This window comes from Staurois parvus, unplaced genomic scaffold (assembly GCF_062004578.1).
Source record: "Staurois parvus isolate SC_StPar_1 unplaced genomic scaffold, SC_StPar_1.0 ptg001060l, whole genome shotgun sequence".
In the NCBI taxonomy this organism is placed as follows: Eukaryota; Metazoa; Chordata; class Amphibia; order Anura; family Ranidae; genus Staurois; species Staurois parvus.
Genome location: NW_028318856.1, coordinates 350,399 through 367,207, shown reverse-complemented (window position 1 = coordinate 367,207; position 16,809 = coordinate 350,399). Strand labels below are relative to the sequence as shown.

Below are 16,809 nucleotides of genomic sequence, written 5' to 3'. Positions count from 1 at the left end.
CACTCTCCCCGGACCCTGCATTCACTCTATCCGCTCTCCCCGGACCCTGCATTCACTCTATCCGCTCTCCCCGGACCCTGCATTCACTATATCCGCTCTCCCCGGACCCTGCATTCACTATATCCGCTCTCCCCGGACCCTGCATTCACTATATCTGGTCTCCCCGGACCCTGCATTCACTATATCTGCTCTCCCTGGACCCTGCATTCACTATATCCGGTCTCCCTGGACCCTGCATTCACTATATCCAATCTCCCCGGACCCTGCATTCACTATATCTGGTCTCCAAGGACCCTGCATTCACTGTATCCGGTCTCCCCGGACCCTGCATTCACTATATCCAATCTCCCCGGACCCTGCATTCACTATATCCGGTCTCCCCGGACCCTGCATTCACTGTATCTGGTCTCCCCGGACCCTGCATTCACTATATCTGGTCTCCCTGGACCCTGCATTCACTATATCCGCTCTCCCTGGACCCTGCATTCACTATATCTGGTCTCCTTGGACCCTGCATTCACTATATCTGGTCTCCCTAGATCCTGCATTCACTATATCTGGTCCCCAAGGACCCTGCATTCACTATATCTGGTCTCCCTGGACCCTGCATTCACTAAATCTGGTCTTCCTGGACCCTGCATTCACTAAATCTGGTCTCCAAGGACCCTGCATTCACTATATCCGGTCTCCAAGGACCCTGCATTCACTATATCCGGTCTCCCAGGACCCTGCATTTACTATATCCGCTCTCCCCGGACCCTGCATTCACTATATCCGCTCTCCCCGGACCCCGCATTCACTATATCCGCTCTCCCCGGACCCCGCACTCACTATATCTGGTCTCCCGGGACCCTGCATTCACTATATCTGGTCTCCCGGGACCCTGCATTCATATATCTGCTCTCCCCGGACCCTGCATTCACTATATCCGCTCTCCCCGGACCCTGCATTCACTATATCCGGTCTCCCTGGACCCTGCATTCACTATATCTGGTCTCCCCGGACCCTGCATTCACTATATCCGTTCTCCCCGGACCCTGCATTCACTATATCTTGTCTCCCTGGACCCTGCATTCACTATATCCAATCTCCCCGGACCCTGCATTCACTATATCTGGTCTCCAAGGACCCTGCATTCACTGTATCCGGTCTCCCCGGACCCTGCATTCACTATATCCAATCTCCCCGGACCCTGCATTCACTATATCCGGTCTCCCCGGACCCTGCATTCACTGTATCTGGTCTCCCAGGACCCTGCATTCACTATATCTGGTGTCCCCGGACCCTGCATTCACTATATCTGGTCTCCCCGGACCCTGCATTCACTATATCTGGTCTCCCTGGACCCTGCATTCACTATATCCGCTCTCCCTGGACCCTGCATTCACTATATCTGGTCTCCCTGGACCCTGCATTCACTATATCTGGTCTCCCTAGATCCTGCATTCACTATATCTGGTCCCCAAGGACCTTGCATTCACTATATCCGGTCTCCAAGGACCCTGCATTCACTATATCCGGTCTCCCAGGACCCTGCATTTACTATATCCGCTCTCCCCGGACCCTGCATTCACTATATCCGCTCTCCCCGGACCCCGCACTCACTATATCTGGTCTCCCGGGACCCTGCATTCACTATATCTGGTCTCCCCGGACCCTGCATTCACTATATCCGCTCTCCTCGGACCCTGCATTCACTATATCCGGTCTCCCAGGACCCTGCATTCATATATCTGGTCTCCCAGGACCCTGCATTCACTATATCTGGTCTCCCAGGACCCTGCATTCACTATATCTGCTCTCCCCGGACCCTGCATTCACTATATCTGCTCTCCCAGGACCCTGCATTCACTATATCCTCTCTCCTCGGACCCTGCATTCACTATATCCGGTCTCCCAGGATCCTGCATTTACTATATCTGGTCTCCCCGGACCCTGCATTCATATATCTGGTCTCCCTGGACCCTGCATTCATATATCTGGTCTCCCCGGACCCTGCATTCACTATATCTGGTCTCCCCGGACCCTGCATTCACTATATCCGGTCTCCCCGGGCCCTGCATTCACTATATCCAGTCTCCCCAGACCCAGCATTCACTATATCCGGTCTCCCCGGACCCTGCAGTCACTATATCCGCTCTCCCCGGACCCTGCATTCACTATATCTGGTCTCCCCGGACCCTGCATTCACTATATCTGATCTCCCCGGACCCTGCATTCACTATATATGGTTTCCCCGGACCCTGCATTCACTATATATGGTTTCCCCGTACACTGCATTCACTATATCCGGTCTCCCCGGACCCTGCATTCACTATATCCGGTCTCCCCGGACCCTGCATTCACTGTATCCGGTCTCCCCGGACCTTGCATTCACTATATCCAATCTCCCCGGACCCTGCATTCACTATATCCATTCTCCCCGGACCCTGCATTCACTGTATCTGGTCTCCCAGGACCCTGCATTCACTGTATCCGATCTCCCTGGACACTGCATTAACTATATCCGCTCTCCCTGGACCCTGCATTCACTATATCTGGTCTCCCCGGACCCTGCATTCACTATATCTGGTCTCCCCGGACCCTACATTCACTATATCCATTCTCCCCGGACCCTGCATTCACTGTATCTGGTCTCCCAGGACCCTGCATTTACTATATCTGCTCTCCCCGGACCCTGCATTCATATATCTGCTCTCCCCGGACCCTGCATTCATATATCTGGTCTCCCAGGACCCTGCATTCAGTATATCTGATCTCCCCGGACCCTGCATTCACTCTATCTGCTCTCCCCGGACCCTGCACTCACTATATCTGCTCTCCCAGGACCCTGCATTTACTATATCTGCTCTCCCCGGACCCTGCATTCACTATATCCGGTCTCCCAGGATCCTGCATTTACTATATCTGGTCTCCCCGGACCCTGCATTCATATATCTGGTCTCCCTGGACCCGGCATTTACTATATCTGGTCTCCCCGGACCCTGCATTCACTATATCCGGTCTCCCCGGACCCTGCATTCACTATATCTGGTCTCCCCGGACCCTGCATTCACTATATCCGGTCTCCCCGGGCCCTGCATTCACTATATCCGGTCTCCCCAGACCCAGCATTCACTATATCCGGTCTCCCCGGACCCTGCATTCACTATATCCGGTCTCCCCAGACCCCGCATTCACTATATCCGGTCTCCCCGGACCCTGCATTCACTATATATGGTCTCCCCGGACCCTGCATTCACTATATATGGTCTCCCCGGACCCTGCATTCACTATATCCGGTCTCCCCGGACCCCGCATTCACTATATCTGGTCTCCCACAGTGCACACAACATGGAAATGCAATTATTTTAGTAAATATAAACTGCTAAATCTTTTTTCTCATCAGAAGTTAGAGCAGTCTTGTGACTTCTATCAGTGTCCAGCAAAGCATTGGTTAATCTTGTAGGATTCTGTTCTGACTGTCCAATGAGGCTGCATTAATCACTGACTCTCTGTCTGAATATCGCTGATTGGCCCTGTGCCGATCACATGCACCCTCCCAAAGAAAAAAAAACTCTCTATCCATACACCCTATACTGAGCATGTACAGAGTAACTCCGAGAGCTCAGTACTATCAGCAGATGGATTGAGGACAGAAGGGGAGGATCAGAAAAGACAGGATCAAACAGCCTTTTTACACAGTGTGGAGGACTAACCCCTTTGGGTCCACAGTGAGTATAACAAGCATGCTTTGCTGCATCTACAGACAGATTGTACTGTTAGTAACACTTTAATGAAAAACGTTCAACCAGCACATTCCTTTTTTTTTTTGTCATAGTCGCACAGAGCAAATGTACATTCGCTGAGCGAATTTCTGTTCACTTTTTTTTATATAAACATCCTTCACTTTGTTAAAGTCCCACGTATCATAAACAAGTGTCATGATTTTTCTTTCAAAAAGTACTTTTTTGACCTTTTTATGCTAGCAAATATTGCAATTTATCTTTGGTCATTTTCTTTTTCCATGAGAAAAGGGAACAGTCCTTTGTGGACTAACCAGGGGCAGACTGACAGCTCATGGGGCCCCCGGGCAATAGGCGATCCTGGGGCCCCTGTGTCCTTGCCCACACCCAAAAAAGCCTATGAAAAAGCCAATGAAAGGTACCAGGGGCATCTCATGGGGCCCCCTAATGACCCCGGGCCCTTGGGCAGTGCCCGAGTGCTTGAATGGTCAGTCCGCCCCTGGGACTAACACTCCAAAGTAATTCTTATCCCGGGAAGGACTGACACATTGGCATTCAGCATCTACTTCTTGGATGGGCAGAGATGCAGAATAGACGCGGATAATGCCGATCGTCTTACTCTTCAGCCAGAACATTGTGATTTTCTGTTACTCGATGTGCTTTGATATAACAGAAAATTATTCATTTTTCATTTTCCTGCCGAAAACTAATCCGGGCCTCATGAAAAGACATATGAGGGGCATTAGTCCTGACATGGCGAACTGTGAGCTAATGATGACTGGACATCTTCTGCTCGTAACGTGGAGATATCAGATTTAGCCCCCCCCCCCACGCTCGGTGTGATTCAATATGAAATAAATAACAATAGTTTACTGTCAAAGATTTGAGTCAGATTGGGCCTGACAGGCCGAATTAATGTGCCCAGGAAGAGCTGTGGCCTTGTCTGTACTCATTTCAGGACCTCAGATCCCGTTTACAGTCAGTAGACCTCAAATTGTCAATTGAAGCATCATTTTAGGCCAGTGGCCTGAGAGTTACTAGAGGAATTTACATAGATTTATAGACGTTAGTCTCTTGCTTTCCATCTGTAAACTACCTAAGAAAAAATTAAAATGGAGATGATTATTGGTTGGTGTTGGCAGAATGGATAGTTTTTACTTCAGATCAGGGACGGACTGACCATTTGGAAACTGGCCCGGTGTCAGTAGGCCCCATGAGATTCCCCTGGTACCTTTTTCATAGGCTTTTTTGAGTTTGGGCAAGGCCACAGGGGCCCCATGATCCCCTATTGCCCCTATTGTCAGTCCGCCCCTGCTTCAGATAATTCTAGATAAGACTCTGGTCACATTTGAGACACAAGGGCAGAGCTGACCATAACAGGACATGCCTGAACAAGGACCTCCATGGATGCCGATTTTGGCAAAAAGGCAATGGTGTTGAGTGCAAAAGGCTTTAAGTGGCTCATGGGTAGAAATGAACCCACAGGAAACTATCAAATGATAGCAAAATACCAGCCCAATTAGCTGCGGCCTTGGAATTTCCTACCCTGCAGCTCCACTTAATAGAATAGGGATTGCCATGACCTGTACACAATGGAGAAGTCATCCTGGGGCAGCCATTCAAGTGAGTTCTCTGGGATCTACAGTATCATCATTATTGTGTCATCACTGTTGTCTTATCTGGTTTTCTGATAGTGACAACAGTGATCCATGCTTGCAATGTATGTGGAAACGGCCTCTTGTAGTCTTCAGCAGATGTCCACGTGACAGGGTTGTAGGCAGGTGCAGTCTGTTTTCTCCACTGTAGGTGGCACACGACCTAAGTGGTACCACAACTGGAGAGGAAGTTAAGGGAAACAAGGCTTCTCTATGGTTTCCTGTGTCTTGGAAGAAGCATTCCGGCTGGCTATGCTGCATCCAAATAACCCCTGGCAGCCATCTTGGATCAGCAGAGTCTTTATAAGTCCCTGCCCCTAGGTTTTGAAGCTCTTTTGTGAAGTGGCTAGAGACCTTGCCTGTCAAGGAAAGTGGTTAGTGGTAGAGAAAAGTTCCAGATGAGAAGGGACAGGTTAGGGACTCGCCTTCCTGCAAGAAAGCCTTCCCTTTGGCAATCCTACTTGTGAACAGACGTTGTCTGCACATCTCCTCCCATTCTATCCCTGCATTTGAACTGAAGTGTGAGTGTTTCCCTAAGTGGTGTTCTCCCACCTAGGGTGTTCCACGTTTTATTGCAACCGGACTCTGTGTCTTCACTCCCGCTGCACCAAGCTGCACTTGCCCACAGGGTGAGAATCAGGAAAACAATTTAGACACAAGGGCACAGCCGAACATAACAGGACGTGCCTGAACGTGGACCTCCATGGATGCCGATTTTGGCCAAAAGGTAATGGTTTTGGGTGCAAAAGGCTTTAAGTGGCTCATGGGTAGAAAGGAACCCACAGGAAACTATCAAATGACAGCAAAATACCAGCCCAATTAGCTGCGGCCTTGGAATTTCCTACCCTGCAGCTCTACTTAATAGAATAGGGATACTGGTGACATCATTGAGTTATGATAGTCATATGGCCATTGTTGGACAATGTCATTGACCAATGATGGCCATGTGGCTACAGCAGATCAATGACATCAACAGCATCCCTACCACTTTAGAGGTTCGGCTGCAGGACAGGGAATTCCGTGGGTGCTGAAGTTGACTAGGCAGAAGATCATGCAGAATGTAAGAACAGACAGAAACACCAGAATCTGCAGAGGAGGTAGAAACACCCAAATCCCTAACGGGGGCTGGAACACCCAAATCACTATGGGAACTGGAACACCCACATCTCTAAGGGGGTGGGAACACTCACATTTCTAAATGGACAGGATCACCCAAATCCTTAAGGGGGCTGGAACAACCAAATCTCTAATGGGACTGGACTGGGACACCCACATCTCTAGAGGGGTAAGAACACTCATATTTCTAAATGGACAGGAATGCCTAAAATTTTTAGGGCAGTGGGAACACCCACACCTCTAAAGGATGACAGAATGACACAATTCTCCAAGAGGTTTGAAAACATCTAGATCTCAAAGAGGACAGAAACATCAAAATATACTTGGGGCACAAATTCCCAAATCTCTAAGTTGGGCTGGAAAACCCAATTTTCTGAGAAGGATGGCAATGCCCAGTTCTTTAAGGGGGGGTAGGAACACCCAAATGTCTAAAGAGCAGTAATGCCCAAACCTCGAAGGCAGTGGGAACACCCAAATCATTTGGAGTGGTAGGAACATCAAAATTCCTTGGGAGGGAAGCACCCAAAACAGATGGGATGAGTGTGAACTTCCACACCTTTAAGATGAATAAAAATGCTATCAACTCTAAGTTGGGAGGGGACACCCATAACTTTAAGATGGGTGGGAAAACAGACAACTGTAAGGTGATCTAGAAGACCCACAACTCTAACATGGGTGGGAATGCCTACAACTATAAGGTGAGTAGAAATTCCTACAACTTTAAGGTGGTTGGAACTCCCCCCATAAAATGAGTGGCAACATCCATATCTCAAAGGTGGTAAAGATTACCCACATTTAAATTTGTGATAAACAACCTCAACTATAATGTGGGTGTAGCACCACCCTTCTAGTTAGCTAGGGGGAGCTAGCTGATTTTTTTTTAGTTAGAAGGCTGAGTAGCAGCCTGGGTGATAGTCAGAGGGGTCACATTTGGGTCAGGGCTGAGAGGCTCTGCAAATCAGCTCTCTGATACCTCCACCTGATCTAGAGACTTGGAGAAGTCTCTAGATCATGGGACGGGGGTGAGAATGAACTGGTCTGCACTCTTGAGGGATCCTGGCCAATCCCCAGGCAGGAGGCTTGGCATGGGGTCAGGACAGCCCGCCCTTAAGAGTGACTGCTCAGAAGCAGGAGAGTTCTGGTGGAAGATGTTGAAAAGGCTGAGATGCAGAGGCTTGGGAGGGGGCTCAGTGGGAAGGGGCCTACCTCCAGACAGGGTGCTGGGAAGGAGGATCACTAAACCTCCAAGGTGGATGGGCATCTCTAAAGGGGCTGGAAACATCCACAGCCTTAATGTTAGTGGCAAAGGGACATTAAGTAAATAGATCTCACCACTAGAATTCCCAAGAGGTATATGAGGTTGGGGTGTGACACACTCCACCAGATTCCACCTACAGCTGTAGCATTGCTTTTGGTGGACTAATGCTTTAAGCGGACAGCCTTTCTAGGCAGCTGACGTAACTGAATTTCTGATATGTTCCAGGGCAAGGATTATGAAAAAAGATTGGTGAACTCCATACGGTCAGTATCACATGGAGAACACTCACCTGAGCTGCTCCCGTGCTTGCATCACCACAAAGTCCCACGTGTGGTTGATTCGTTTGTGCAGCTGATTGTAGTTATCCTGTTATAACATAAAGAGAATGGAATAGAGGTTTCTTTTGGAGCAATCTACTAAACAAACATGACAACATGTTAACAATACAACTCAAAGCTAGTCATGACCAGGGGCAGACTGACAACTCATGGGGCCCCTGGGCAATAGGGGATCATGGGGCCCCTGTGTCCTTGCCCAAACTCAAAAAAGCCTATGAAAAAGGTACCAGGGGCATCTCATGGGCTCCCTATGGACCCCGGGCCCTCGGGCAGTGCCCTAGTTTCCAAATGGTCAGTCCGCCCCTGGTCATGACACACACAGATATTCAGATAATAATTTAGTTGCCTAACGTGACAGGTTCACCCTACATTCCCCATTGACAGTTGCACATGCTCACCTCCCTTTCACTACCTGGTCACTACGATCACTGGGAACGTCAGGACGTCCAATAAAAGCTCCAGGTTGCGTGACAGCACTGGGTGTCTAAGAAACCAATCACCAGGCACCAGCACTGTCACATGTGAGGAAGAGGTGTGACCAGGGGCGGACTGACCATTTGGAAGCTCGGGCACTGCCCGAGGGCCCGGGGTCAGTAGGGGGCCCCATGAGATGCCCCTGGTACCTTTTTTCATAGGCTTTTTTGAGTTTGGGCAAGGACACAGGGGCCCCATGATCCCTTATTGCCCGCGGGCCCCATGAGTTGTCAGTCCGCCCCTGGGTGTTAGTCACATGCTCCCCATACCCAGAAATACCAGGAACTTCTCTTTGTATTTGGAACCTCAGCAGAGCATCACAAGAGCAAAGGAAGGGTGATGAGGTGCTGAAGGACAGCACAGTGGCTAAATGGTTAGCACTTCTGCCTGGCAGTACTAGGGGCGTTGGTTCAAATCCCAACAACAGCACCACCTGCCTGGAGCTTGCATGCTCTCCCTGTGCCTGCATGGGTTTCCTCTGGGTACTCCAGTTTCCTCTCACACTCCAAAGACATGCTGGTAGGTTAATTGGCTCCTGTCTAAATTGTCCCTAGTATGTGTATGTAGGAATGTGAGTTAGGGACCTTAGAATGTACACCCTTTGAGGGTTAGGGACTGATCTGAATGTACAATATATATGTAAAGGAACGTGTAAATTGACAGCACTATATAAGTACCTAAAATAAATAAAATGTGGAGAGAGAGCAATGGAAAAGCACAAGCATATTTTTTATTCTTACTGCAGATTGTACGGTAAAATAATTTTTAAATTTGATTTCCATTTTTTTCATATGTTCATCATTGTATTAAATGCAGAGGTTTGTAGGTTGACCAATAGAGGGAGCTCTGTATTTGATTCAGCTTGACTCAGCCCCTCTGCTTAACCACTGTTGTGATAAGATTTCAGCCACACAGGGAGTGCATTGTTTTGAATAAGTCACCCGACCTAAAGACTTGCAATGTGAGAAAGAGAAATAAAATCCATTCATAGTGTAGACATGTAAAACAGGAACTATACAGACTGTATAGGTACTGAGCAAATAGGACTGCCCCCATGTACATATATAAACAGAAACTATATAGACAGAAATATTCTGTAGAACTTATCATATCCTTAGTTAAATCAAGCTGATCTCTTTAAGACATGTAAGTTAAAATCATTAACAAGATTACACATTCTCTTTAAAGTGGAACACCGGGATGAAAACAAAAATCAGTGAAACCCCTTAACCTAGATTCTAGACTTAGGAAGAGATAATAAGATATCTTTATGTAATGCATTGAAAAGGCAACTAGAACAAATACCTTAATCTGTCTTGACCAGGGGCGGACTGACCATTTGGAAACTTGGGCACTGCCCGAGGGCCCGGGGTCAGTAGGGGGCCCCATGAGATGCCTCTGGTACCTTTTTCATAGGCTTTTTTGAGTTTGGGGAAGGACACAGGGGCCCCATGATCCCCTATGGCCCGGGGGCCCCGATCCTGTATGCTAAAAACAAACGAATGGGGATCCCCATTCATCCGGCGGATCGGATGACAGTCGGGTGAAAACGGACAGGAGGTCTGCCTTGTCTGAGAGGGGCGTTATAGGTGCTAATATGCCCATTGCAAAAGCACAGCACATGGAGGGAACGCTACTGTGTCAGGTCAGATGAAAGAGAAAGACTTTTGGAACTTGTTTTCAAACATTACCTCTGTACAAGAGATCCTGCTCAAAAATGAATAGCTCACCTTCTCATACTCCACCAAATCTCCTTGTTTTCTGATGTTTTTCTTTGCCAGATAAATTGCTAAAGAATAATATCACAATAGGGAAAAAGATATTATTACAGAAAAGGTATGCAACTTCTCAAAGTCTATCTATCTATCTATCTATCTATTCATATCTATCTATTCATATCTATCTATCTATCTATCTATATCTATTCATATCTATCTATCTATCTATCTATATCTATTCATATCTATCTATCTATCTATATCTATTCATATCTATCTATCTATATCTATTCATATCTATCTATCTATCTATATCTATTCATATCTATCTATCTATCTATCTATCTATCTATCTATCTATCTATCTATCTATCTATATCTATTCATATCTATCTATCTATCTATCTATCTATCTATCTATCTATTCATATCTATCTATCTATCTATCTGGCCAATGTCCCTGAAAGCTAGAAATCACTGAAGTAAACACTGCTACTCCAATGATCTCCACTTGCTGCCGGGTCATATGCCAAGTGGCTGTCCTGCTGCATTCTGAACACAAGAGGTCGGTCACTTAGCATGGGCACCTTTCAGAAAATGCTTTAAATTTTATAAATGAATGCAAATAACTGGTTGACCCTGCCAAAGGAGGGTCAACCAGTTATTAAGTCCAAAGGTTCACATACGTTTTCCTCCCTGCACTGTGAATGTTTACATGTTATGTGCAATTAAACCATGGCAACATCTAATGTTTGTGTAGTATTATGTTCAGCAGACTGTGTTCTTCTATTGTTGTGACTTAGATGACGTTCAGAGCACATTTTATGCCCAATTCATGCAAAAACTCCACGTAATCCCAAGGGGTTCACATACTTTTTCTTGCAACTGTATGTATAAAATGTCCATACCTGGAATTATTCTTTAATATTACTTTTGAGCCAAGTGTTTTGCTGAAATGTAAGTTATTTTATAATCTTGATACCAATATTACAAAATATATTGTGCCAAAACTAACCCACATCACAGTACTTCACCGCTGAAAGTTCAGGCCCCAATATCTAAACTATCAAGAGATCTATGCCGAATGTCTGTGCCAAATAGAACTGGTTTGGGGTTACCATCCTTAATCTCTGCCTCCTTTAATTCAATTTATGTTATAAAAAACAGTAATAATAATAATTACCATAGTCCAGTTCTGTAGCAGGCCATTTGTTGGTTGTCCAGAAGTATGGAGTCTAGAAAACAATAATCAGATGTGAAATGGTAAATGCATTATCCCAGCTTTTTTCAAAGCTTTTACCCCATAGGAACGTTTAAAATTATTTCCAGGTCTCAGGGAACCTCCGCTAAAACCAGTTAATTGGGGGGCAGTGGGAAAATGCCTCTTACATAGACAGTTGGTTGAGAGAATGCGCTCCTTGCTGTGGTGGTGTAATCAACACCTTTACAATCAGTTAAAAAAAAAATTGGTGTCAAAACACCACCACACCAGCTCTAGATCTAAACATAAATATATTCAGAACTGATTGACATCTGAGACTTGTCCATAGACTTCCCTTGAAGGAACCTCAAACAGCAGATTCAATATATATGTTTTAAAATTCTTTCCAGGTCTCAGAAAGCCTCTGCTAAAACAATTTTATTGGGGGTCAGGGGGTAAAATGCTCCTTACATAGGTAGTCAGTTGGAAGAATGCCCTCCTTACTGTGGTGATTCAAGGGTCATTCTTACAGACAGTTAAAAATATCTCTGGTGTCATGCTGCTGGCTCTGCCAACTGGGTTGGACCGACAGTAGAACTATGCAGGCCCCATCAGATAGGAGGTCAATCAGCCACAGCTCAAGGAACCTGAGCAGCTAAGAGGTGGCTATATTTTCCTCCATAGGATAAGCCAACTGAAAGCTATGAGTAGGAAAGCATACACCAGCACTAGATCTAGATCTAAACATAAATATCTTCAGATCTGATTGGCACTTGAGACTTGTAAATAGACTTCCCTTGAAGGATCCTCAAACAGCAGATTCCTATATACACTACATAGCCAAATGTTTGTGGACACCAGACCATCACACCTACTTTATGACCATAATTATGCGGATCATTACCACTACCACCATGACAGCTTGTGGTCTTTGGTGAGCTTTAAACCTGGAATGTTGCTTTCCCCATCACTTTCCATTTGTCCTTGTCTATTTTGTCAGGTTATCGTTCTGCCTTACGTCACGGATGTCATTTCTTGGCTGTCATCCATCCACCGTATTCTTCTTCTCCCTTTTCCTTTCTTACCTTGTTCTCATCCACAGTTTTGCGTAGTTCCTCTCCAGACATTTTATTCCTTCCAGCAGACTCTTTGCAGCACCTCTTGACTGTCAGCCATGACTACGTTTGTTCATCTGATTTTTAAGGTCTTTCTGTAGCACAACAGTTCAAACTCATGATCTTCTTTTTTGGGACATTGTAAGGGAAAAAGTTTCTGCGCCATGCCTGATGTAGAGGTGTCACCGGCGCACCATCGGCAGAAGCAACGTTTTGGGACCACTGAGGACCCCTACCTCTGGAAGGTAGTGATCACCAGAAGAGGGTCCTTTTCTATTCCAGCATGACTTTCCCCCAAAAACCTTTTAGAATTCAAACCACCAAATACAACACTAAAATTTAAATCTGGCCATCCAACCCAGTTCAAATGTATTGCCATACAAATTTTGGAATCAATTTCGTATTCTGATGCTGAACATACAAAAAAAACCAGGCATGCTTAGAAACATTTTTGGCTTCTAGTGCTGACAGGGGCAGAGATATTGCCCTATATTTAGCTCCCCTGCTATTTGGTCAGATCCTATGTTTCAGGCTATTTAGATCAACCTTCTCCTAGACAAGCCTTTCTCTTTGTTTTGTTTTGTGCCCCCCGGGGAAGCAGCATTGCGTCTGCCAGGCCCATAGTGTTCCTGACAGATTGCGGTAATTACAGAGCAATGGCACTACTCCATGCCATATTGGGAGCCGCTCCTGTCACAATAAATGTCCCGTCGCTTTTGTGAGGATCTCTGGATGTTCGTAACTAAAACTGTTCCTGACATAATCCTCTGATTTGCTCCAAATTTAGCAGCGCGTACCTTAAGGGCAGTGCCCTTGTTATCTCGGCGCTGCCAGCCTCTCATTTGTGCGAGGGATTTGAAGTCTACAAATTTTCATTATACTGAAGAGACAACTATTTAAATAAAGAAAACTCCTAAAGGAAAAAAAGGTCATTTTGAGCTGTTATAAGGACTACTGCCTATGTGCAAGATATTTTTGCTTGCTTGTGCGGTCAAGTCACAAGACTCAATTTTTTTGTTGTGTGGGAAATATGTAAAAAAGATTATATGAGATGTTAAATTGTCATATTTTAAATTGAATATGCTAATGTTAGCAGCAGCATTATTATATACATATACACTATATTGCCAAAGGTATTGGGCCGCCTGCCTTTACACGCACATGACCTTTAATGGCATCCCAGTCTTAGTCCGTAGGGTTCAATATTGAGTTGGCCCACCCTTTGCAGCTATAACAGCTTCAACTCTTCTGGGAAGGCCGTTCACAAGGTTTAGGAGGGTGTCTATGGGAAGGTTGGACCATTCTTCCAGAAGCACATTTGTCAGGTCAGGCACTGATGTCGGGGGAGGAGGCCTGGCTCACAGTCTCCGCTCTAATTATTATTATTATTACTACGAGTTTATATAGTGCCAAAGGGTTTGCTCAGCGCTGTACAATAGGAGGGACAATACATCCCAAAGGTGTTCTATGGGGTTGAGGTCAGGACTCTGTGCAGGCCAGTCAAGTTCCTCCACCCCAAACTGGCTCCTCCTTGTCTTTATGGACCTTGCTTTGTCCACTGGTGCGCAGTCATGTTGGAACAGGAAGGGGCCATCCCCAAACTCTTCCCACAAAGTTGGGAGCATGAAATCGGCCAAAATATCTTGGTATGCTGACGCCTTAAGAGTTCCCTTCACTGGAACTAGGGGGCCAAGCTCAACCCCTGAAAACTACCCCCACACCATAATCCCCCCTCCACAAAACATTAAACTTGGCACAATGCAGTCAGGCAAGTACCGTTCTCCTGGCAACCTCCAAACCCAGACAGTCCATTGGATTGCCAGACAGAGAAGCATCCACTCCAGAGAACATGTCTCCACTGCTCTAGAGTCCAGTGGCGGCGTGCTTTACACCACTGCATCCGACGCTTTGCATTGCACTTGGTGATGTAAGGCTTGGATGCAGCTGCTCGTCCATGGAAACCCATTCTATGAAGCTCTCTATGCACTTTTGTTGTGCTGATCTGAAGGCCGCACCAAGTTTGAAGGTCTTTAGCTTTTGACTCTGCAGACAGTTGGTGACTTCTGCGCACTGTGTGCTTCAGCATGCGCTGACCCCGCTCTGTCATGTGACGTGGCCTACCACTTGGTGGCTGAGTTGCTGTTGTTCCCAGTTGCTTCCACTTTGTTATAATCCCACTAACAGTTGAGCGTGGAATATTTAGTAGCCAGGAAATGTCACGGATGGACTTATTGCACAGGTGGCCACCTCTCACAGGACCACGCTTGGAGTCACTGAGCTCCTGAGAGCGACCCATTCTTTCACCAATGTTTGTAGAAGCAGTCTGCATGCCTAGGGGCTTGATTTTATACACCTGTGTCCATGGAGAGGATTGGAACACCTGAATCCAATGATTTGGAGGGGTGTCCCAATACTTTTGGCAATATAGTGTATATTATAGATCAGACTCACCAGGGGTTTTACAACATCCCTGGGCAGGACTTCTCCAGTCTGTTACAGTACATGCTGTGCAGATGTTTTCCCACCAAGGTGCGGCCAGATCCTGAGAACACTTGGCTTGCATTGTTCCACGGGTTCTGATGCATCTAAAATGTCAGTATTGCACAAGATTAATTGTTCTGCTCCATTTTCCTATATTTCTTATGCCTTGTATTGAAATGCATGAAGTTATTGGGGCAGTTTGGGGCCATTTCAACTTGTTTACTAATGTGATTTTAGTATCTTCCTGTTTAGTGCTAGTTAGTTTCTTCCATGTTCCCTCAGTCAGTGTTAGTTTTTCACAGAGATGGGGCTTAGGGAGTATTACACTTCAAAAGACTTGAAAAACACCATCTATGCTTCAAATAGCTCAAGTTAAATTGCATTGTGTTCAACTTCTGTGTCCTATTGAAGAGTTAAGCTGCCTGTGAGTGGTGCCAATTCAGCAAAGGACCATACTGTCCAGACACACTGGAGGTATTTCAATGCATTAAGCAGCACTTGAAACAGAACATGAATAACAGGAGTATCAGAGCTTACAAGGAAAATGTTCATGTTGGACCAAAGCCTTCTTTCAAACTTTCTACCATCGTTAATCTGTATTCATTTGCACTTTAACAATACCGCATTCTACTTTCTAATATTTTTCCAAATCCTCAGAGGAAAACCTACATTCTGATGCCCCTGGGGTAAAGCTTGGCATTGACTAGTTACAAGAACAGCTGTATCACTTCCTCCTCTGAACTCCCCTGTGGACTGCAGATATAAATAAAATCCAGGGACATGGAGGATTAAAATAGTATAAAGTTTACTTCCATTCCAGTAAAAACATAACGCACAAATGTCTACGTGTGTCATACATGATAAATGATGTTCCTAATGGACCAGTTGGGGGACTATTTATAAAAGGCAGAAAGAAACAATTTGACATTTTTATCACGGGAAAATGTTCTTCTATATATAAATCTTTTGGAGTCAGAATATTTTTTGTGGATAGATCTTGCCAGTTTAGTAATATAGCGATCACCAGTCAGGCTGGAACTACCTAATCATGTTCCAACAACCTTTTTAGAGGTAAAAGGAAAATTTCCATTCTTTGAGATTCATTTGAATGCAGAATGTTAGGAAGCAACTTTCTGATGGCTGGTGTACAGCAGGGCTAGGCTCCTTTGACAAATGTCGTTTGAAAATGTGATTTTTTTTTTCAAGCCAAGTGGTGTTGACTGGGCAAACAGAAATATATTTTGGCCAATTCAACAGCTTTAGAATTCCAGATATAACTATTTTTTGGGCTGAATTAGATAATGCCCTCAAAATGATAGAAGACCTCAAATGGTCAGTGGGTTAGAAGATCTTTCTTAACTGCTCCCAGACCCCTATGGGTGGGCGCCATTCCTCTCCTCCTGCCCTCTTTCCCCTTTAGCAGCAACTATGATGCTGACCCAAACTGCCATTTTGGACACTTGCTGACTGACCCTATTGCTTGAGGATGTGAGGTCAGCATGAACACCCACCTGCCCTTGCATATCTATGGGTGCAGGGGCGGACTGACAACTCATGGGGCCCCCGGGCAATAGGGGATCATGGGGCCCCTGTGTCCTTGCCCAAACTCAAAAAAGCCTATGAAAAAGGTACCAGGGGCATTTCATGGGGCCCCCTACTGACCCCGGGCCCTCGGGCAGTGCCCGAGTTTCCAAATGGTCAGTCCGCCCCTGATGGGGTGTCTATGGG

General features: G+C 45.9%; 1 protein-coding gene across 2 annotated transcripts in view; it reads right to left on the bottom strand.

Moving 5' to 3' along the window:
- RGS11 (regulator of G protein signaling 11) overlaps window positions 1–16,809 on the bottom strand; it is a 146,342-nt gene that overhangs the window by 75,346 nt on the left and 54,187 nt on the right. For both annotated transcript variants that reach the window (XM_089658258.1, XM_089658259.1), the window contains exons 5-7: window positions 11,468–11,519; window positions 10,297–10,355; window positions 8,044–8,120 (exon numbers count right to left, since the gene is read on the bottom strand). In XM_089658258.1, the coding sequence (XP_089514384.1) occupies window positions 8,044–8,120; window positions 10,297–10,355; window positions 11,468–11,519 (188 nt within the window). The remainder of the gene's footprint in view (window positions 1–8,043; window positions 8,121–10,296; window positions 10,356–11,467; window positions 11,520–16,809) is intronic.